The sequence below is a fragment of the Anguilla rostrata genome, chromosome 4, assembly GCF_018555375.3.
Source record: "Anguilla rostrata isolate EN2019 chromosome 4, ASM1855537v3, whole genome shotgun sequence".
Lineage (NCBI taxonomy): Eukaryota > Metazoa > Chordata > Actinopteri > Anguilliformes > Anguillidae > Anguilla > Anguilla rostrata.
This window is the reverse complement of record NC_057936.1, coordinates 17,953,040-17,974,493: the sequence shown is the minus strand read 5'-3', so window position 1 is coordinate 17,974,493 and position 21,454 is coordinate 17,953,040. Positions and strand designations below refer to the sequence as shown.

At 40.9% G+C, this 21,454-nt stretch overlaps 1 protein-coding gene across 2 annotated transcripts; it reads left to right on the top strand.

Moving 5' to 3' along the window:
* Nucleotides 1–4,855: 4,855 nt before the first annotated feature.
* On the top strand, nucleotides 4,856–21,430 carry wdr48a (WD repeat domain 48a). Of its 2 annotated transcripts, none has more exons than XM_064331070.1 (19): nucleotides 4,856–5,014; nucleotides 7,276–7,416; nucleotides 7,798–7,876; nucleotides 8,084–8,166; nucleotides 8,506–8,635; nucleotides 9,336–9,424; nucleotides 10,805–10,906; nucleotides 11,423–11,647; nucleotides 12,680–12,754; nucleotides 13,573–13,675; nucleotides 15,216–15,313; nucleotides 15,411–15,518; nucleotides 16,270–16,366; nucleotides 16,782–16,877; nucleotides 17,319–17,424; nucleotides 17,612–17,699; nucleotides 18,375–18,451; nucleotides 18,758–18,950; nucleotides 19,074–21,430. In XM_064331070.1, the coding sequence occupies exons 1-19, from the start codon at nucleotides 4,967–4,969 to the stop codon at nucleotides 19,167–19,169; spliced, it is 2,034 nt and encodes a 677-aa protein (XP_064187140.1). In that variant the 5' UTR covers nucleotides 4,856–4,966; the 3' UTR covers nucleotides 19,170–21,430. The 2 variants fall into 2 exon arrangements, with proteins under 2 accessions (XP_064187140.1, XP_064187139.1); XM_064331069.1 differs by having other exon boundaries at nucleotides 17,570–17,699.
* The last annotated feature ends 24 nt before the right edge of the window (nucleotides 21,431–21,454 follow it).

Below are 21,454 nucleotides of genomic sequence, written 5' to 3'. Positions count from 1 at the left end.
CAATGAGTAACAGAGGAAATAAAAACAGGGAGCCAAGTCAGCCGTCATTTCTGAAAACGCCCCATTCCTTTTGCCTACGCTGCGGCTGTAAATTGTGTTAAAAGTGAGTGCTGTGCTGGTGCCATACTTACGTGCTGTTTCCAGGTTAATCCCGGTCAAAGACGATTCATTCAAACGCAAGCATTCTTGTATGGGGCTACGTCATAAACATGACTGATGAGCAGAATCACACATTGCCACAAGCTGAACACAAAAATAACAAAAGACATTGAACACAGAAGACCTCCACGAACAAGGCCAGTTACATATTGTCAGTGTGTGAATGATTGTCTATATCTTTACACTGCTGCTAATTGAGGGGGGCAAAGGGCTGGGTATCCCCTTATTAATTGTAATAAGTTAAAGTTAATAGAGAAAGTTATAACAAGTTATGAAATTGATATTTTATGGTTTATGCTCGATAACTCCAGACAAATACTGCAACCTGTTGTACTGTAATTAATAGAGTACAACTTCAATGTGAATCAGCTTTGTCCTCAGTGATTGTTTCTCTTGTCATTCATATTTTTTTATGCATCTGAACAGTGACCACATATGCAGGATAACACTGTATTTATAATATAAATTTGCATATGCAAAAACTAAACTGCTTTTTAGTGATGGTGGATGTTTTTTTTTCTTTATCGTTCTTCAATAAAACTGAGAAAAAAAGCAGAGCAGTTTTTCACGAGTCACTGTTCAAATGATTTGTAGCACTATCAAATGGTCAGTAAAGAAACATTGACTCACCAAAACAACCCAGTAGACTTGCCCAATAGTATCAGCACTGACCTCTTCAGGATGTCTCTCGCATAGCAGATGGTCTTTTTTTCCATCTGGGGAGCTTTTCTCGTGGAATAAATGTGTGATAGCCGATGTGACACCTTAGGTTTTCTGGTCATTAGATCAACAAATTTGAACAGACCATAATTGAGCATACAAAGGGAAGCATGTAATGTGGAAGGCTTGCTCAAGATTGCATTTAAGTCCAAAGAAGCATTCACGGGGAGAATCTGCTTAACAGTTCTCCTGATGCCTATCTTTCTCATATGAGCATCTTAGGCAAACATCAGTACTCTTTTTGTGTTCCTTTTCTTTGTCTTAGTTAGTTAGATTGTATGTTTTATTTGTTTTGCTTTGTAAATAAAATGTTTACTTTTCAGCATTGTTGGAACTGTCTATCCATGGTTATCACCAACTGTCCTATTGTGTCGTTATGAATTGTTTTTAAAATTTTCAGTACATCTAAAATATGTAGCTTGCATGTATGTTGACCAGAGGGTGCATTTGTGGTAACACTGTTAACGGGTTAATCATTGGGTATATTGATAGGTTCACCAGCCAGATGTGCAGCTGGTATAGCTGTTCCAGATAGATCCTAGTGCTATTTCATAAAATAATAGAGGGGATATGGTCCGGGATATTTAGTTGGAGACGAGTAACCTTATTTATGGCTCCCAATATAGATTAGTTTCGGTATCCAGACAAACATATTTTTCAAGTTAAATTTGCTTCTTCATGGTACAGACACATTATTTGCAAGATTCCCAGATGAGTAGCACCTTTACCTGCCAGGATAGAAGGCCATAGTGTCAGAGAATAATTAGATGAATGCCTGGCAGCAGAAGGTAGTCTTGCTCTCCGGGGTACAGAGTCCTGCTGCCGATTATTTCAACACACCCCAATATATGTGCGATCCAATATTGACACAAACATCCACGTTACAGGTTTTGAAGTAAATGGAGTCGGATAAACTTGTTTTCCTTCCTGCGACCAAATCTAAATCCTTACGTTCGCACTTTAATTCAATTGAGTCATTTTAATTTTGTGATTATCATTGGTGTTGTCATTGAGGTTGCACTGGCGCAAAGGGGGCTAGTGAGTAAGCATTTAATTGTTTTTTTTTTTTTTTTTTTTACAATTTCTGTTCTTAAAAATATAAAAAATAAACTTCAACTGAAGTTTTATGAGATACGGCCCCCTACTTTCCTTTAAAATTCAGGTTTTTTTTCCAGAAGATTGATTTTAGTACTACAAGAGACCATGTCACTAGACAGTTAAGAATGTACTTATGTTTTGGTTATGCCTACAGGAAGAATAGCTGCCCAATAGCTACTTTCATTTTGGTAGTCTATCCACTGTGATCACAAAACCTACCTTTCAAACTGGCCTTGGGAGTTTCTCAGCTTCCACTCTAGAAGCTGCACTTCTACCCTCCTGTGTCATCCCACTTTTTTATATTCTCAGATTTACTTAAATTTGTCTTTCTTGTGAAAACCTTTCATAACATATTCCCAAATTCAAAGGTGAAACTGTTAATCAGACTATGCATGCTCCAGAAGTAGGGATGGACACTCAGCGATGGGTTGGCCAGGGTGGGCCACACCCACTTAATTTGTATCCTGGCCCACCCATTTATCCAGGCTGAGTCACCACACCCAATTGTGAATGCCCACCGAATGTAGGTGGTTCTGGCCCAGCTAGTTCTATGCAGGCTAAACTATATGAATATTTCTGCCTATGCTGCTGCTTCTGATTCTCATGGATTAAAACAGGCACACAAGCCTTTAGATTGACTTGTCTGGTGTTTTTTTTACCTTTTTGACACCTAGAATGGAAGATAGTCTGAATACAAGTTACATACCTGTTGCTGGGTTTTTTTCTCCTATTTTTGTGTGGCACTGAGTGATCATTTGGTGCATGAAAATAAACAAGCTAGACCAGGGGTGTCCAGGGGTGAAGGCAAATCTTAATGCTATAGCATACAATCACATTCAAAGACTCACAACTGACTGACTAACAACTGACCTGATTAACTACCAACCTATTACTGCTCTGTGACAGAGTCAGGCAAGGAATATTTACCTTTTGTTACGTGGCTGATACTGACATTTTTAGGGGGTGTGGCTTAGAATGCCTATTTTTTTTCTGTATTTCTGCCATTGTGGCCTGCGAAAAAATATCTTTTTTTTTTCTTTTTCAAACCATCCTCTCCATGAGCCCAAAACTATAAATTCTTGAAAACAGAAACAAAATGTCCTCCCCACAACCATGTGTACTTTGCAGCTCCACACCAACAAGCTTCTTAAGGGAGAAGGGTGTATTATGCATAGACATGCATATTTAACTAGACAGGAAAACACTCCTTCAGCTAACCTAAGCTTGTGAAACTCAGGAATTAAGCCAGTACATATTGAGAGCAAAACATTGGAGCTCCCATTAAAGTGAATAGGAACTAACATCTGACTTTAGAAGGCAAAATAAAACTTCCCCGATGGTATTTTGAAACTCGATTAGCAATAGTTAGCCTACATTTCATATGAAAAGCTGATTGTGAAAATATTAAATAAAATATGTACATTTTCATAATTAATTTCCCAAATCATGAACCTTGCCATGGTCACCTGTACTCGAGTTAATTTGCCAGACAGCTTGCTCTGCACTCCTGCTGCTTCTGTCATCGGTGTAAAACTATACCACAGCTTGTCAATCAGACATTGTCCTGTGAAGATAGGCTACCTTGCCTCCCGATAAAGCCTGCTTCTCAACACTAACCCTTCGCCTTGCGCCGCTTGAAACTTCAGCTCTTGTCAAATGGGTTGGACTAATCACTTGTTCTGTGATTGATGGTGACATGAGCTCCATTGATGACAAACTTGATATGAACAGGTTAAAGCACAGAAATACTGTAATGCGAGTTGCCTGTGCTCAGTGAGCCTGTTTGTTTCACTATCATCCCTAGATAGAGATCCTTCTAATATTGTAATTAGTTAATATTTTAACATAATGAGTTTTAACTATAATTTCAAATAATGTGTTTAATGTTAACTCAGTTTTTTTATGGAAATTAAGTCAATATTGCTGAGTAAAAGCAAGAAAATCCTGTTCCCCTTCCATACCAGCCTTAACATATTACCGCCCTTAAGGAGGACAATAATTACAACATAATTACAGCCTGTATCTAAATTGTACTGGAGATTATCACACATACAGAGACTACCCAGTAAAGTTGTGAACTATATTTTCTTCTGTCAAGTGTTCACCATGTCCGATGGTGGAACAGCATAGGGACCAGCAGTAATTAATTATTATTAGGACACTCAGTATAATTATTAGGACATTCCTGTTGTGCAATTATTTTTATTTACTCGTTTATGTATTTACTATCGATATACGTATTCTATATACTTACAATCAGTGACCACTTCCAGAGATGCCCTTCGGCATTCCACTGTTGTTAAGAGCTAGTTGAGCATTTGTGGCCTTTCTGTTAGATTGAACGAGTCTGTCCATTGTCCTCTGACCTCTCTAATTAACAAAAGTATTTTGCCGTCTGAGCTGCCGCTCACTGGATGTTTTCTGTCTATTGATGCACCATTCTTTGTGAACTCAATAGACTGTAGTGCCTGATAATCGCAGGAGGGAAGCTTTTCTCTGAGATGCTGGAACCACCATGTCTGACACCAACAGTCATACCACGGTCAAAGTCGTGCCCATTCTAATGTTTTGTCAAACAACAATTAAACCTTTTCGCCATGTCTGAATGCTAATTATATTGAATTCCAGCCACACAATTCGCTGTTTGGAGGAGCAGACTATTTTCGTTAACGAACAGGTGTATCTAACAAACTGGCCACTGTACATTAGCCTACTACAACAGGTAGCTAGCTAGTAGCTAGACTATGCCTACATTGTTAACCTTAGTATTAATGTTCGATAGTTAGCTGGCTATCTAGCAAATAAAAAACGTGCATCATAGTAGTTTCTGAACCATGAATTATAGCTTCTCTTGCTACACAATTTCCAGCAGCTGAAATAGGATACCAAAAAGTAATTTCTACAACGATGAACAGTTTGCCGCCGGCTTTCCGGAACTTTTTACTTTGAGTTCCTTTGTGGAAGTGACGTCAGGCTGTCAACATGTAAGATGGCGGCTCATCACAGGCAGAATGCTGCTGGGCGGAGAAAAGTACAGGTAAATTGTAAATCTTTGCAGTATTGTGGCGTGTACATTTAGACTTTCATATAGTTTGCTCATTATTCATCCGTAGACAGTATGCATTGGCATTGCCCTAGAATCAGAAAGTGGTCCCTGTAAAGCCCAGCAATGAGGTGGCGCGAAGGGGACAAAAGCTGGTCACTCCTCCCTGCTACGGCTAGCTTGCTGCCTGGCTAATCATCAGCAGCACTGACTAGCTAGCTGTAAACCGAGCAACCGCAATTGCTGCTTGCAAAATAACGCTTTACTCTTACTTCTTGTTGAATAGACAAATTGTGATTTTTTTTCATTTCAATCTACATCATAAAATGGGCAGTGCATTGCTATACATTCCTGTCACTGAAGGAATCGTCTTGCATTCCCTGCCATGGCCCTTGTTGGATTCGGACTGCATGTGCAGCCGGTCTTGAATTGATTCAGTTAGTTCACTCTGCTTCACAGCAGTATTGTTTTCATTTACAAGTTGCATTCTCCAATAATTTAAATATATATATCTACTTGCATGAAAAAGGCATTTAAAAAAGCTTATTCTCATGCCGGCAAAGTAGGTGTTAGCTGTATTGCTAGCTTGCTAGCTATCCTCATCGAACACCATTCCGCTAACGTTAGCAAACTTTACTAGTTATACCAGTTAAGTTGCCAGTTATGCTAAAACGATGCTGTTGATGTATATTTTGTTTAGCAAGCAACTGGCTTGGTTTTTATTTGATAGCTAGTTATGACAACATTGGCTTTACTTCGTGGAAGTACAAGATCTGCTAACGGATACAATGTGTTGAGGGTATTCTTTGCTTTGGATACATTTCATTGGACCTAACATGTCTCATTCCTCCAATAAGCATTGAATGAACATGCCGTACAATGCTTTAACGCGACTTTACAACACGTGAATTCATTTTGGATTATTATGCATAATATCAAATCTTAAATGTTTTTCATCAGAATGTCATTGGTAGATTTCTTGTTTACCAGCTGTCTTGTTATTTACTATTCCATAAATGGGATTGTCCATAGTTCATATTCAGCTAGAATGCTTAATCCATGAATTCATTAAAATGTTTGTTCGTGTCCTAATGAAATTGCCTGCCACTCTCTGCAACCCATCCCAAAAAAAGCAAAAAATAAATAGTTCAACCTAATTAATTATATATGTAGGTATAGTTTTAATTTCTTACCCTAATGATGCCTTGATATTTCTTCCCTGTTTTATTCAAGGGAAATAATATGTACATCTAGGCCTATGATTCGTACTTTTAGATTTCCCCATTTAAATCGAGTTAGTAAAGTGACAGCTGGATTTAATATAACTGGTAAGCACAATGATATTATGTAAAGTGCTTCAAGATATTTGATATGAAGTACTTATTGGACTGGGTGCTTTACATCATTAAGAGTCCAACAGGTTACCAGAACTGTTCTATGTGGTGCAGGATCAGGGACAGGCTAATCATTTTGGTCATTATGTAGAATAGGAATAATAATAATAATGATATAACAGGAACAGGAAAAGGAGCATAGTGTGGGTGCTGCTTGCATTAATGTTTGTATTTCATTTTGGTAATTTGTCCTAAACCCAAGTTGTCTCATTTCAAGGTGATTATGCATGCAGGGACAATGATGGCCAAATTTCAGCTCTGCATTATAAAATTGTGTCCCAAAGTGGGAAGTTGTTGTTATGTTGCAGTGTTGAGTGTCATTAGGAACACTAATAAGCTGCTAAGTGATTAAGTCCCCAATACATTTTGGGTTATGAAATTGTATTTCTATTGTTTGTTTTATTTCAGAGCATGCTTAGCCTGTAGGGAGTTTCTCCATATATGAATTATCCAATATAATATGCAACAAGTCATGATGTGCTACCATTGGTATGCTGTCACACTCCTTTTTTTGAGCACGTTATTGCTGATGGGGAGGTTTTTTCTTAAGAGGCTACAAACTGTCTTCTTGCAGGTTGATGTACATTGTATTACCAGGTCAAATATTAAGACCTCCACATCTATTACATGTCTGTGTAGCCTCAATGCAATACCCTTCTTCAGAGCTGAAAGATTTTGCCCATGACATCATGAACCTGAATAACTTCGCTGTCCAAATGAAATAAGCCCCCTGTACACTCCCAATGAGGTTCCAAGGCTTGGTTGATTGACACCAGCAAGGCCTTACTCAGGTGGCGAGGGAAATCAGAGTTTTGGCAGCATGGCCCAAGGCACACCAAAGTTATGAGTCTTTGCCTCCAGGTGTCGTACGTCATAAGAGACGAGGTCGAGAAGTACAATCGCAATGGGGTGAACGCACTACAGCTGGACCCAGCCTTGAACCGGCTCTTCACTGCTGGAAGGGACTCCATCATCAGGATATGGAGCGTCAACCAACACAAGGTAAAACCTGCCGTTTGCTCTATAGCTATTCAATATGATACAGTGTTATCAGTGTGGCCATGAACCACAGTAACACTGGTAAATTATTGCTTGCCAAAGCTCTGGGTAGAACAGTGTTGTTATGTTTAATGTAATGTATATGTATTATGTCTTAGTAAATGTAAAAATGAGCTCATGAAAAATATGTTCTCTGATGCTGCGAATGTAAATCATTCGGGGCCTAAAATGAACAAAAATACGTAAAAATACTGAGTATCAAACAAATAACTTTTTTTCCTGGTTAGGAACCACTTTTGTAGTGCTATGCTTGGTACATGATACAAACATGTATTATAGCACAGTAAAGAACATGCCTGGCAACATGGCTCTTTTGTGTTGCAGCAAGACCCATACATAGCGTCAATGGAGCATCATACAGATTGGGTCAATGACATCGTCCTGTGTTGCAACGGGAAGACATGTGAGTGGAGGACCCAGCCTGCATTGGCTCTTGTCCGTTTCTGTCAGAGCAGTGCACCTCATTAAAAAAAGACTCTGACGGTTGTGAAAACCCCAGCCAGCGGGCTGGTTGAAATTATAGGGTAAATTAATAGATTATGACAGATCTGCTGCTGCGCAGAATCCCCAGCCGCCCCTGATGTCCCTGTTTTCTTTGTCTGCGTTGCAGTGATATCTGCCTCGTCAGACACCACTGTGAAAGTTTGGAATGCACATAAGGGATTCTGCATGTCAACGTTGCGAACGCACAAGGTAAGCAGATATAGAATCCAAACTCAGGCATACAGAGTATCAGTGTGGTCTGTGCCTGGTTTGTATGTGCTGAAGATCACTGTGAGAAACGCTATGAGAGCACAGGGTATGTCCCATATTCTTTCTGTTAGAAACAGTCATTTTTAAGTTGCATTTATATAGGATTTATATTTAGAACTGAAAAGGTCGTACATGTATTTTTATGAACATATTGACCTGGAGTAACTTTGTGGTTGTGTTAGCGTTTGGAACTAGGAGAAGAACCTCCTACGTAAAAAAACTGACTGAATTGTAGTGTGTTGTGAATGATTGACTTATTGAACATGTTTTGCTGTGCAGGACTATGTCAAAGCCTTAGCGTATGCTAAAGACAAGGAGCTGGTGGCCTCTGCCGGTCTTGACCGACAAATCTTTCTGTGGGATGTAAATACACTGACAGCACTGACGGCCTCAAACAACACTGTCACCAGTGAGTATAATCCTGCCTTTGAGTCAGAAACTATTGCAGAGTGCTATATAATGGTCTGTACATGGGAGGCCATCAAGAATATATGCTAGAGAACAAAGCTTCTCTTTATTACCTGTTCTTTGTGGGGGAAATGAAACTCTTTAATCCCTGTGATGCTGCTTGCCTGTAGTACTTTAAACCCAAACAGTAATTGGATTTTAGACTGCAGCAAAGGCTCTGTCATTGTGCATTATGCGCAGTATTCTACACATTTTTTTTAAAACAATGAGTGTATGGAATAATATATTCAAAGCGCATTTAGAAGATATTCATAATCACATCTTAGTTTCATGCCCTGCGATTGACTGGCAAACTGTCCAGGGTATATTCCAGCCTCTCGCCCAATGCATGCTGGGATAGGTTCCAGCACCTCCCGCGACCCCATCCAGGAATAAGCGGGTATAGATAATGGATGGATGGAACCTAAGCTTCATGCCCTTAGCTTCAAGCTAAGGTTACCCTCCCGTTTTATTCCTCTGTGCATTTCGTAACATGCAAATTGCATCAGGGACATCAAAGCCCCGAGCACTTCCTACAGATAGTCGGGGAGTGAATGTGGCACGTTGTGGAGGACCGCGTCGCTGAACAATGGCGGCCCTTCAGCGGCGCACAGGGAGCGCCGTGCTGTAACTGACCGCTGCATTGTTCTGCTCCGCCGCAGCCTCCTCGCTGAGTGGCAACAAGGACTCCATATACAGCCTGGCCATGAATCAGATGGGGACGGTCATTGTGTCTGGCTCCACCGAAAAGGTCGGTTTGCACTTTTAATACCTCCGATTTGCTCTTTGTTCGGTGCTTTTTGACTCGGTGAGCCCAAAGTGCCAATTGAACCGAAAAAGCTGAAAATCCGTTTTCAAGGACTGTTCATGTACTTATTGTGATGTTCTTTTAAATACCGTGTTGGATGGAGATCTATTCAGCGTCGCCAAGAGCTTTACAATACGATGTACTCGTAGCAGAATTAATTTCCTGTTTGAGAAGTGCCTCTTACTGATGTTATTGGTTCATAAATGTATGAGCATAACGATCGTGATTCAGTGATACTGCTTTGGACACCCTCATTAAAACAGTGAAGGCGTGATTCATGCAAGTTACCAGCAGTGTATTGCTGCAGCAGTACGGCTGGCACTGTTCTACCAGCGATTATTAAAAACTGCATGAGCTTATTTTTTTTCAAAACTCTGTGATGACCTATGTTTACATGTCAGTAAGGCCAAGGCAACTGGTAAAATTAAAAGTGTAATTGTATATTCCCCATGCTTAACTTTATAAAACATACGCTTGTCACTCTTAGTGTGGGTCGAGAGAGAAGTATGAGGATGGGAGAGTACTTAAGATGTTGTATGGCACATCTGTGATCAAGGCGTTTAGAGATATTTACTGGTGTGTGATGATTTCTTGTAATACTTTTAGGCAACTGGATATGAATATGGTTAATAGAGTATTGAGTGCTTTCTAAGTGTAAATTGCATTGTTTAGGGATACCGTTATCATCATTTTTTCTGAGAGCCAATGTGGCATAACACTTTGTTGTTGTAATTTGTACCTGTGGTTTACCAACCAAAAAATAGATGATCTGCTGTATATATTTTCAAGATGATTTGGATACATTTCTGCTATTTCCTGTTAAAATGTACCGTCTTAAAAGTGGAAAGCTTTGATTCTCTGATGATCTTTAATGGGTTTGTTGTCATAATCCATTGCTGTTTGCAGACCGTGCAACACAGTGCATCCCTCAAAATTGCTTTTAACATAGAAAGCACCTCTAAGTCAGGTCCTCCATGGTGGAATCCACTCACTCAGTGGTTGACTGGTTGTTGATCCTGTAAGGAATTTACCTTGAGGCACAATGATAAACTGGCTCTGTCGCAGTAATCACTGAGAGACTAGCTCATAAGTAGTACCATCACTCTTGGAAATTGGCACTTGACATAGTTTATTTCATTTTTATCTCTACAATTTAAGCCCAAGGTAAGTAGCCCATTGGCCAACAACTCATTGGTTACTGCATTGTTGACTGGAGGGGGGTGGAGGGTAGGGGTAGGGTTAGGGAGGGTAAGCGAATTGCACATTTTGTAGAATTTTTTGCATTGTGCATATCTGTCAGTGGGCCTTTGTGCTTTGTGATAGGTGCTGAGAGTGTGGGACCCTAGAACCTGTGCAAAACTCATGAAGCTGAAAGGACATACGGACAACGTTAAGTCGCTATTGCTAAACAGAGACGGCACACAGGTATGGCTGACCCTGGGGGAGGGCGCGGGGCGTCGGACAGACATCTGAGAGTTCCCATTGTTGTTGGGTCATTTGATCTGCGACATCAATTGCACTTCAAATGCCGTACTGTGCACAGTAATTATCTTCATCATGAGACCTGGGGAGGGGGGTGGGTCATTTAGAAAGTTTTTCATTAATTTTTTATTGTTACATTAACAAGTTCTGAAAGGATGCAATTTTATTTCTTGTGGTTGTTTAACTGTCAGAGAAATAATATGACTTCATACTCAAGGCGGAAGTGGCATATATTTGTAAATTGCATAACCTATATGATTTTATTTATGAATAATATGCTTCCCTGGGTTTCTTACACCTCTCTTCTTGCAAAGGCATGATTCTGTGTTGGATCCTAAAATGTATTAAACTCAAAATCCCGCTTAGATGCTCGAAGGTGTTGTTATGAAAAGGTTCCATGTGACTGGATCTTGTCTGAAAGTGTCCCGCTCATGGCGGTTTCTGTTGGGCGCCCCGCAGTGTCTTTCCGGCAGCTCGGACGGGACGATCCGCCTCTGGTCGCTGGGTCAGCAGCGGTGCATCGCCACCTACAGGGTGCACGACGAGGGGGTGTGGGCGCTGCAGGTGAACGAGGCCTTCACGCACGTCTACTCCGGGGGCCGCGACCGCAAGATCTACTGCACCGACCTGCGCAACCCCGACATCCGCGTGCTCATCTGCGAGGAGAAGGCCCCCGTTCTCAAGGTGAGGAGGCTGGGTGGGGGAGCGGGGGCTTGCTCCTGTCCTAATATCCGTCTCTGTTAATGGGATGAAAGCAGTTGTGGGTTCATCCCGATTCGACAAAAATAAGCTTGTGGTCCTTCACCCGGCTTCGGCTTCATCTCTCTATGTTTCGACGGGTTAGGTGGGCAGTGACATAAATGTTTCTGGTTTTCATGTCAACGTCTGGCTTCAATTACTTAATTAGCACTAACAATTGGGCCTATGCCATCTGACATCTGACACAAATGACTGCCGATGACTGTCTTGAAGTGTTTTGCTGTGATGTAGTCTACGAGTGTGCCGGTGTTGGTGTATACAGCCAATTAGCTTTTTTAGCGTGGGTAAGTGGTGTAAACACAAACTTGCATACGCTCCGGCTCTCCAGGAGTGGAGTTGCCCACCCCTGGCTTAGGAGCTACTTCAGTGACTTTAAGTAATGGGTGCCTATGGAGGTGTGAGCAGTTGGAACTGGAAACAGAATGACATGAATTGTAGAAAAGTTTAAGAGGGCTGACTGACAGTGCGGCTTCCAGTCTGTCTAAAGTCTGAAGTGCATCCTCAAATCACTTTCCACGTTTTACTTTACTTCCATGCTTACCTCAAGGCGTCAGGGCTTTTTTGAGCCGCTTGCAGAATCCATATATCATTACTGTGTTGGAGGTGCGCCAGGGAGAAGCCGTGGTAAATATTCACGTGCAATGACTGCGGCCTCTAGCCCCCCTTCTCTTTACACCAGGCTGACCAGTGGAGGATGGGCTCTCCCTCTATAGCCGGGTTCCTCCCAAGATTTCTTCCCATTTGGAAGTTTTTTCTCGCCACTGTTTGAGGGTTTTCTCCCCACTGGGAGTTTTTTTTACCTTATGTACCTGCTATTTGGGGGTTCAGGCCTGGTGTTTGCTCTGTTTGCTCTTTTTGCCTTGCTACTCTGTAAAGTGTCTTTGTGACAGTTCTCTGTAAAAACGCTAGACAAATAAAATTGAATTTAATTGAATTGAACTCTGTGTCCCATCTCAGATGGAACTGGACAGGTCCGCCGACCCCCCTCCGGCCATCTGGGTCTCCACCACCAAGTCCTCCGTGAACAAATGGGTAAGCAGCAGCAGCGGCCGCCACCACCGTAGCCCGTCGCCGCGGTGATGCGAGCGGAGCCGCCACCTGCCCGGACCGCTTAGCGCTCCGAGGAGTGACGGCGTCCCGTCGGAGGAGGGGCCCGTCTCTTCCCCCGGCCGCTCTCGGACGGGCCCTGAGCGATCCGGAGCATTACTCATCTCTGACAGCCCCCCAGAGAGCGCTCCCGTTGCGCTCATCAGCGTCCTCGTCCTGACGAGCGCCGTTATGCTGAAAATGATGATGGTGATGCTAACGAGGATTGCTGTTATTATGACTGATGGAAATGATGACAGATCGGTACGACAGATCATCAGTATTATTATAATGTTACTTGAGTAATATTTATTAATATTATTTTTTTGTTATTTTTTCCCACATGGACCTATCCAATTACTACGAGCAGTACTGAGCACATGGTCATTATAAAGCCAATTGTGTAACTGACCCCAACACTGGACTTGTAAAACTTTGATCAGCCAGAAGCACAAGTTTATTATGTGTAGTTGTTAGTGTATTTTCACAAATTCTGTGGTATTTATAATTTTATTTGCTTGTTTTGAGATAGTCAAAGGCTAAAAAACAGATCGTTGCTGTTACTGGTATAATTCAGTTAATGAATTCAATTAGTTTCCATTTTCATTCAAAAACAATGCAACTGGTTGTATTTCTGTTGAATCGGAGTTTTGTGTGTTCAGTTATTCAGTCATTTTCTTACAGAGGACTATTTATACATTTTGATCAGTGCATGTACTTAGCCCTGCTTAATATGCAGTCTTCCCAAATGTGATTTATCGCAGTCTCTAAAGGGCATCCACAATTTCCGAACATCTGGCGACTACGACAACGACTGCAGCACCCCCCTGACTCCTCTGTGCACGCAACCCGAACAAGTCATCAAGGGTAAAGCTCCTCTAACCGGCTCTGACGGGAGGGAGGCGTCACCACCGCGGCCCTTTCCCTCTCACCGGGGAACGCTCCAGCTGAACGTCAGATCCCATTAGCAGGCCGCTCCGCGAGGGGGCGGGGGGGAGGGGGGGGCGTGCCGCTGCGTCCAGGCGTCCGTTAACGACACGCGAGCCGGCCCTGGGTTCGGCCGTGTTCCCTGGGGGGGGGCGTGGAGGTAAAGAGAGCCGCAGCAGCTCGTCGCTAACCCGCTGCTGCCTCACAGCGCTCGCGGTGACACAGCAGTTTGCGCGCCGTGCAGCGGGGGTGTGTGTAATACGCCCGTCTGCATTGAATAAGTCACAGGCCCCGTGTGGTGCTGACTCGGGATCAGAAGTGGCGTTTCTCATTACGTGATTCAGCAGAGAGCACGTTCGTCCGTGCTCTCAAATCATTAACATAACCTGTAGCAATGAGTACTGATAAATATGATTTGGTATTTCATATTGGAGAGAAAAAGAGAAAGAGGGGGGAAGCATTATATTAATATAACATGCCCACAATGTATAATAACATACCTCTGTGTTTGTTGTAAAAGCAAAGGTGTAAAACTATTTTTAAATGGAACAAAACCACCTGATAGGTATTTTCAGGTCATTAGTGTTTTTTCCTGTTTCCATATTCTTTAATAGCGAAGTCCTGGCAAAATTCACACTGTCACACTGTCCCTACACTGATTGCAAATACTCTCGGCACATCTCTTTGTACAGAACTATTTTGTGCCTTCTAAGTCTGGTTCAGAAAAGTAATCGAAGATCTTGTGACATTGCTACACAGCTGGTCAAATTGTCTAGCTTTCACATTGATTTAGCAACAGCAGGTGTTGCATATATTCGCTGGCTTTCCTCCATATTTCTGAGATTGCAGAGTGACACTCGGATGTTATTTGACTGCATGAGTAAAACATGTTGTGTTCACTCATTTAAAGTTGAAATTAATATACGCAGCATAGATGAATCATGCTGCTTTGACGATTCTCTGTTTCTCTGATGTTTTTTGTAATATATACGAAAAGTGCCGCATTCAAATAAATGGCCTTTAGTAACAATTGGGTGTAAAACAAAAATCAGGTGAGTTATAAACTTGTGACAGTTGTTGTGAAACTAAGCAATGATGTGCATAACATTTGGGCTTTGTGTCCCATTAGATTAAATGGTGATGAGCCAGAAATGTGGTCTAGACAAGGTTGAAGAAAAAGATAAAGAATAGACAGATTAGCATAGAAGAAAATGTCTCCATTTTAAATATTAATGTAATATGTGCATTTTATAAGTAGTCTCCTTGATTCTGTATTGTGTTTGTAAATTCATGAAGCTAAGACAAATGGTGAGATTAGCAGTTCATCAGCACTAAAAATGGGCAGAGTGAAGATTAAAGCATCCAGATTCTTTTAAGTCTCACATGAAAGAAATGGAAAGCATTTGAGGAGATTCATATTTAGAGAGCAACGTGCCCCCCACTGCACTTGTTGACCGTTTTACGCATGTTTGTCCTTAAGGTGGAGCCAGCATAATTCAGTGCCACATTCTGAATGACAAGAGACACATACTTACCAAAGACACAAACAACAACGTGGCATACTGGGATGTTCTAAAGGTGCGTACCACTGGCTGCTTTCTCAGTGCTTTCTCATTACTGTCAGATGACATTGTTTGACTTCATTTGAATATTGTTATTGTTTCATCTTATCCAGGCATGCAAGGTGGAAGATTTGGGGAAGGTGGAGTTTGATGAAGAAATTAAGAAGCGGTTCAAGATGGTCTACGTGCCAAACTGGTTCTCTGTTGATCTTAAAACAGGGGTGTGTTTCCTAACTGATGTGAAGCTCCAGCCCAAAATTTGATTTGCTTTGCGCAGCATGATTTCTGAACAGCTTACTCACCCAGAATGAGTCACTCTGGCCAGATCTCTTCCCTACCCTGGGAATGCTATTTGCCAGGTCTGGCAGAAGTACTCATAAAATGCACTTATTTTCTCCTTCATTACAAGTCACTCTGGATAAGAGCATCTGCTAAGTAATGGAATGGATCAAAATTCAGCCCATGAATTCTGTAAGCTTTCTAAAATTGAATTTGGAATCTGTCAAGGATCAGCAGTGTATTCAGTGTGCTTCTCATTAATTATATTATCACTTTCCTTCAATGGGCTTGTGTTGTAGCCTTTATAGGCATCTCTTTTAAGCAGTCTTTACTGATTTTGTAAACTGTGATTGTCAATTAAAATATATTTTCTACAACTAATGTAAAATAAATAATCTTGACAAGCTGCTCTTACCAGTGCCATTCAATTTGGGTACTGATGATAACCGACAAAATGTCTGCAGTATCTAAATTGTACCAGCCTGCATCCAGTCTATTCCTTTGAGGTTTATCCAGGTCAATAATTTGCATTGCATACTGTTGATGTGTCATGACCCATTGGCAATGTTTACATGTTACCATGTAAAGTAAGTTCAATTGGCAAAATCACTGAAAAGCAATGTGGGTCATTCTGTGCAGGGTACTTATGAATATGGGTGGGGTTTTCTTTTTTGTTTGTCTTCTAATTCATAGATGCTGACAATCACTTTGGATGAGAGTGACTGTTTTGCGGCGTGGGTCTCTGCCAAGGATGCTGGTTTCACCAGTCCAGATGGATCTGACCCCAAATGTAAGTTTGAAGCTTCAGGCACCTTAACACAAAATAATTCAACACTTCCTTTACATTGTTATTTGATGGCACAATCATAGAATTTAGTTTAACTTAATTTCAATATCATTTAGATAAAAGACTTATCAAAACCACACTGTTTGTTAGAATTAAGATGGATTTTCTAGATTCCTCTCACCCTTTGATTCAATTTGAACATATTGTGTAGTTGGGATATTTGAAAGAAAATGTAATGCTTTTCATGTCCATTAGCAATACAATGCCTGAGTATATAGAGATATTTTAGTGACTGCACAAAACAATGCAATTGTATCACATGCAATGAAAAGCAAGCTTTTGAGAGGCGCTGTAGCACCAGGGCACAGGGTGCCGTAGCAGTTCCGTAGCTCACGGCTGGTGTCCTCTTTTGTGGTAGTGAATCTGGGGGGGCTGCTGCTCCAGGCTCTTCTGGAGTACTGGCCCAGGACGCACATCAACCCAATGGATGAAGAAGAGAATGAGATTAACCACGGTAAACTGACAGGCACCCGCAGCCAAATCCAAATCGGGAGAAACACGCACTTCTCGTATCTTTTTTCTTTTGGAAGCTGTCTTTCTTTGGAAAGAGTTTCAAAAAAAGTTGGGAGTTTAGTCCATAAATGGATAATGGATGGTTGTCTGAAAAATGAACCTCCAATTCATCATGTAGCTTTCATTAACTGAATATTTGTCTAAACATTGAGGTAGGATTGTGGAAAAAGCAGGTTGCTAACTTACTAAATGAACCCAAGAAAAAATGTGAATGAAGCTGGAGACACCAAGTCACATAACAAGGCAGACGTAAATATTTGGTCTGTCTGGCGAAGAACTATTGTTTTGTAATCTAAGAGCCATTTCAGGTTCCTTCTGTCTACTGGCTCTTGTCACGTCATAATTTATAATAAAAAATACATTTTCTTTCCATGAACACCAGTTAACGGTGAGCAGGAGAACAGGATACAGAAAGGAAACGGTTATTTCCAGGTGCCACCACATACTCCGGTCATCTTTGGAGAAGCAGGAGGGAGGACTCTTTTTAGGTACCTACCCATATAGAAACCACTGCAGATATATCTTCTGTGTTTTGTTTAAATGTATGAGATAATTTTATACTTTCTAAATGTACTTATTAGTATGGTTTTAAAAGATTGCCGCGTGATGCTGAAGTTCTGTTCCCCCTGGCAGCCAGATGGCGCTCTGCTCAGGCCTTCCCATTGTCTCCTGCAGGTTGTTGTGTCGGGACTCGGGCGGAGAAACGGAGTCCATGTTGCTGAACGAGACCGTCCCGCAGTGGGTGATCGACATCACTGTGGATGTGAGCACCCTTTACCAATTCTGGGCCTCAGGGTGCCACGTGTGTAGATTTAAATTTGCATGTGCATGGTGGCAAGTCTTTGGAACCAACATTTTTGTTATCAAAAATATTTTATCAATGATAATTGATTGAATTGTTTCCTAATTGATGCTGCAATCGGCCAATTAGAAGAAAAATTCAGCCAAAAATAAAATAAATTTAAAATTATTTTTACTGATTGCAGTAAAATGCCCAGAACACTACGCAGAGCACCCACTTTATAAGATTGCACTCCTAATTTTTCTCAGTGACGATGGGGAGAACTCTTGTCGAGCTCAGGCTCCCAGCGTTCATTGTAAAGTGTCTGTCTGGGTTCTGAGTGATATCTGGTGAAATACAATTTGTTTTGCAAAGCACAAAATTGTAAAAATACTAAATTTCAAGCTTATAAAACAAACATATTTGATATGTTTGGTATGTAGTATTACCACAGTAAACATAAGTGATGACATTCCAAAATGGGGTGATTTAAAAAAATGAATTGCTTATTCTAATTAGACTATCACCATCCAGAGAATGCAGATTAGTTGTTTAATTATCGTCATTTGAACAGAGCAGTCACAGGACAGTACTGTTGTGACTATTGCCTTGATTTTTGTGAAAACTTACCGTATCTTTTTTTTTCTTTCTTTGCAGAAAAACATGCCTAAATTTAACAAAATCCCATTCTACCTCCAGCCCCACTCCTCTTCAGGGGCAAAAACATTAAAGAAGTAGGTTTCCTTGTATTAATCTCAGATACCACTGGTTCAGTGCTTCAAGTATGATTGAAGTGGAATGCAAACTGTTTAACCTGGCAGTATTTAAATTTTAAGTTTATAACAACAAAGTATCAAAATGTGTTTTTTTTCTTCTCCCGAGCACTGATTGTTTTAAGTCTTTGTCCTTCCTTTCTTACCGAGTTTGTTCAAAGCTATCCTTATATTGTGCTTATTGACTACTTTCTGTTGCCTACAATAAAAACAGCAACCAAATGAGTTCCAAAAGCTGTCCAAACAAATTCCCATTTTTGATTTTAGGGATCGTCTCTCGGCTAGCGACATGCTGCAAGTTCGGAAAGTGATGGAGCACGTCTATGAGAAGATCATCAACCTGGACAACGAGTCGCAGACCACCAGCTCCTCTAACAACGAGAAGCCGGGAGAGCAGGAAAAGGAGGAGGACATGGCCGTGCTGGCCGAGGAAAAAATTGAGCTGCTGTGCCAGGATCAGGTGGGCGCAAACCCCCAGACGTCCAAAATCTTGTCTTCGGTTCCTCTTGTTAAGTCATTTTTCTGCAAGATTGTTCCGTTTTGTGGTGAGATTCCAGTTTCAGGTGTACTTTCTCTTTCCAAGGTTTTGGATCCCAACATGGACCTGAGAACAGTTAAACATTTTATCTGGAAGAGCGGCGGGGATCTGACTCTTCACTACCGGCAGAAGTCGACGTGAGCCAAAGGGGCAAGAGTCTCGCCACCTTGCAAGTCGCCTCCCCGCCAACCCCCATCCCCCCACCCCCCCCCCACCCCGCCGCCAGCCTGGACTTCCCACTCATCGTACTGGTTCCATGAGTAGTACTCTAGAAGCCACACTCAACCCTGGGTTAGGTGTTACTCTGATCGACCAGGCCCACAACACATTTTTACTCCACAGAAGTCCGTTCCTTCTGTAACATGCAAGTGTTATAGAAAAACCGCTGCTCTCCAAAACAGCTACTTTGCAAAACGAGAAGAGAACACGTGGGTATGTGGGATTTATAGTGCCGTATGTACAGTGGATGAGTTTAGACAAAAGTAATATCCAGGGATTTTTAGTTTTTATGATTTATGTTTTTTTTTCTTTTCTTGCTTCCCAAGTTGTTTTTGTATTTAAGATTATTATTATTTTTTTCATTGTTTTGAGGGGGCATGTCCATTTTGAAGGACGCCTTGTTGGTTGTATGTCCATTTTCATTGACACGAGAGGCAAACCGCACGCTTTCCTGGTTTTGTTTATCTGCGTACATTCCAGACACGTACCCATTCCCAATGATGAATCACTGTCAATTCTGTCTTTGTGTAAGGGTTATATTAATGACCCAGACATTCAGGGACAGTACAGAACAATCAAGTGTTTCACTGAATGTAGAGGAGTGATGGGTAATCAGCTGGCTTGTGTTGCATCATTGGCTGCCGGTTTCATAGATTGAGGACAGATTGTGAAGGTTGGATGGGGTTCTCTCATCACAAACATCTTCTTGAGCTAATATTGAAGTGCAGAGGGTCTCTTTACTGTAAATAATCTGTTCTTACTTTTAGGCAATTTGAAATGTTGTTTTATTTTGGGGGGGAAGTTATTTTCCCGGTATTACCCATGACTGCCTGCTGTAAAGCATCAGCCTAACTGTCGCTACTCATAGAAACGAGTTCTGTCTGCCATGAATGCTTTGTGGACAACATGGAGCATCGGCTAAACAGGAGAGCAACAGTCGGCCCATCTTTATGCAACACCAACTGCTCTGCAAATTGAAATCTATTGAATGACAATGGGAATTGCACAGTGTTATAGCAAATGTATTATATTTCTGGTGGAAAAAAAAATCATTTGGGATTAGTCCAAAAATAAAATTTTAAAGGCAACTCAAAAGTCTAGTTGTTGTATAAGCTGTAAATGAAGCAAACTAGGGAATATGTAAAGCTGCCATCTCCTCAAGCCCTGTATTATGCTCCCTGTGTTGATTAACTATATGTAGTATATTTTGGTTTAATAACTGCTAAATAAATTGACCAATATAAAAAGTGTGAACAAACAATTATTTTAGTTCTCAGTGGTGCTAATCCTGCTTATATTGTACAGATTCTGAAGGAAGTGGGCTGTTCTGAGGTATTGATTAGAAGGGGAAATTTACGATTTCATGATTTTATTCCATAGAAAATCCAAGCTCTAACAAAGATGATTTTCTGTACTTGAGCTTCATCAGTCCTAAAGTGGTTTTGAGTGATTGGTCACCAAGGACCTCAAATCTGGGAAATAGTATGCCGACTTCAAATGAGATATGCTTTTAAAAAGCTTTTATAAAACCCTAAATTCAGGGAATATATAGACTTGATATAGGACTTTTACTATATCATGAATAAGAAAATATTTGTCAGAATTATGTGTTTATGTGGAAGCCCCCTAAGAATGTTTGAGTGACTGAGGTCAAGGCCGAAGAAGGACCTAAAATAGAGTCTCTAAAATTGTGAAAGTTTTAAATAGGAAAGTTGGTATATTTAAAAATGGTAAAATGTATTTTCATTTGTAACCCAAGTGATGCAGTCAAAACCAAAAAGGAGCATTGTAACTTCAGTGATTAGCATTACAGTTCCACTACCAAGTAAAACAGAAAGTGATTTGAAATGGCCAAATTTTTGCAAGAGTCTTCAAATTTTTCTCACTTTAGCAGTGACTGTGCTTCCATCTTGCCTAATGAAATTTGGGTAAAATGTACTTTTCTCCCATGTGAACGACTAATTATTTGTAGTTGTCACTCATTTATTACAGGTACATGATCTAACTTGTTACACTTTTTTTTATTAATTCCGCATTTGTGGAATGAAGCCCCCATATTTGTGTTTATTGAGAAGTAACTCCCTGATTCATGTGGTTCCACTGGTTTTCTATTACACGGACACATTCAAACCTGGCCTCTAACGCCTGATCAATAAAAAAAAAATGTTTCACAAAATCATAAATCTGTGATCTCCTCCATTCTTGCA

What these genes read in the sequence shown, in the direction of transcription:
- wdr48a (XM_064331069.1), top strand. Translation starts at nt 4,967, where the DNA reads ATGGCGGCTCATCACAGGCAGAATGCTGCTGGGCGGAGAAAAGTACAG. An exon ending in GGAGCGTCAACCAACACAAG is followed by an intron (nt 7,417 to 7,797) that starts GTAAAACCTGCC and finishes TTTGTGTTGCAG; the next exon opens with CAAGACCCATACATAGCGTC. An exon ending in CTCAAACAACACTGTCACCA is followed by an intron (nt 8,636 to 9,335) that starts GTGAGTATAATC and finishes GCTCCGCCGCAG; the next exon opens with CCTCCTCGCTGAGTGGCAAC.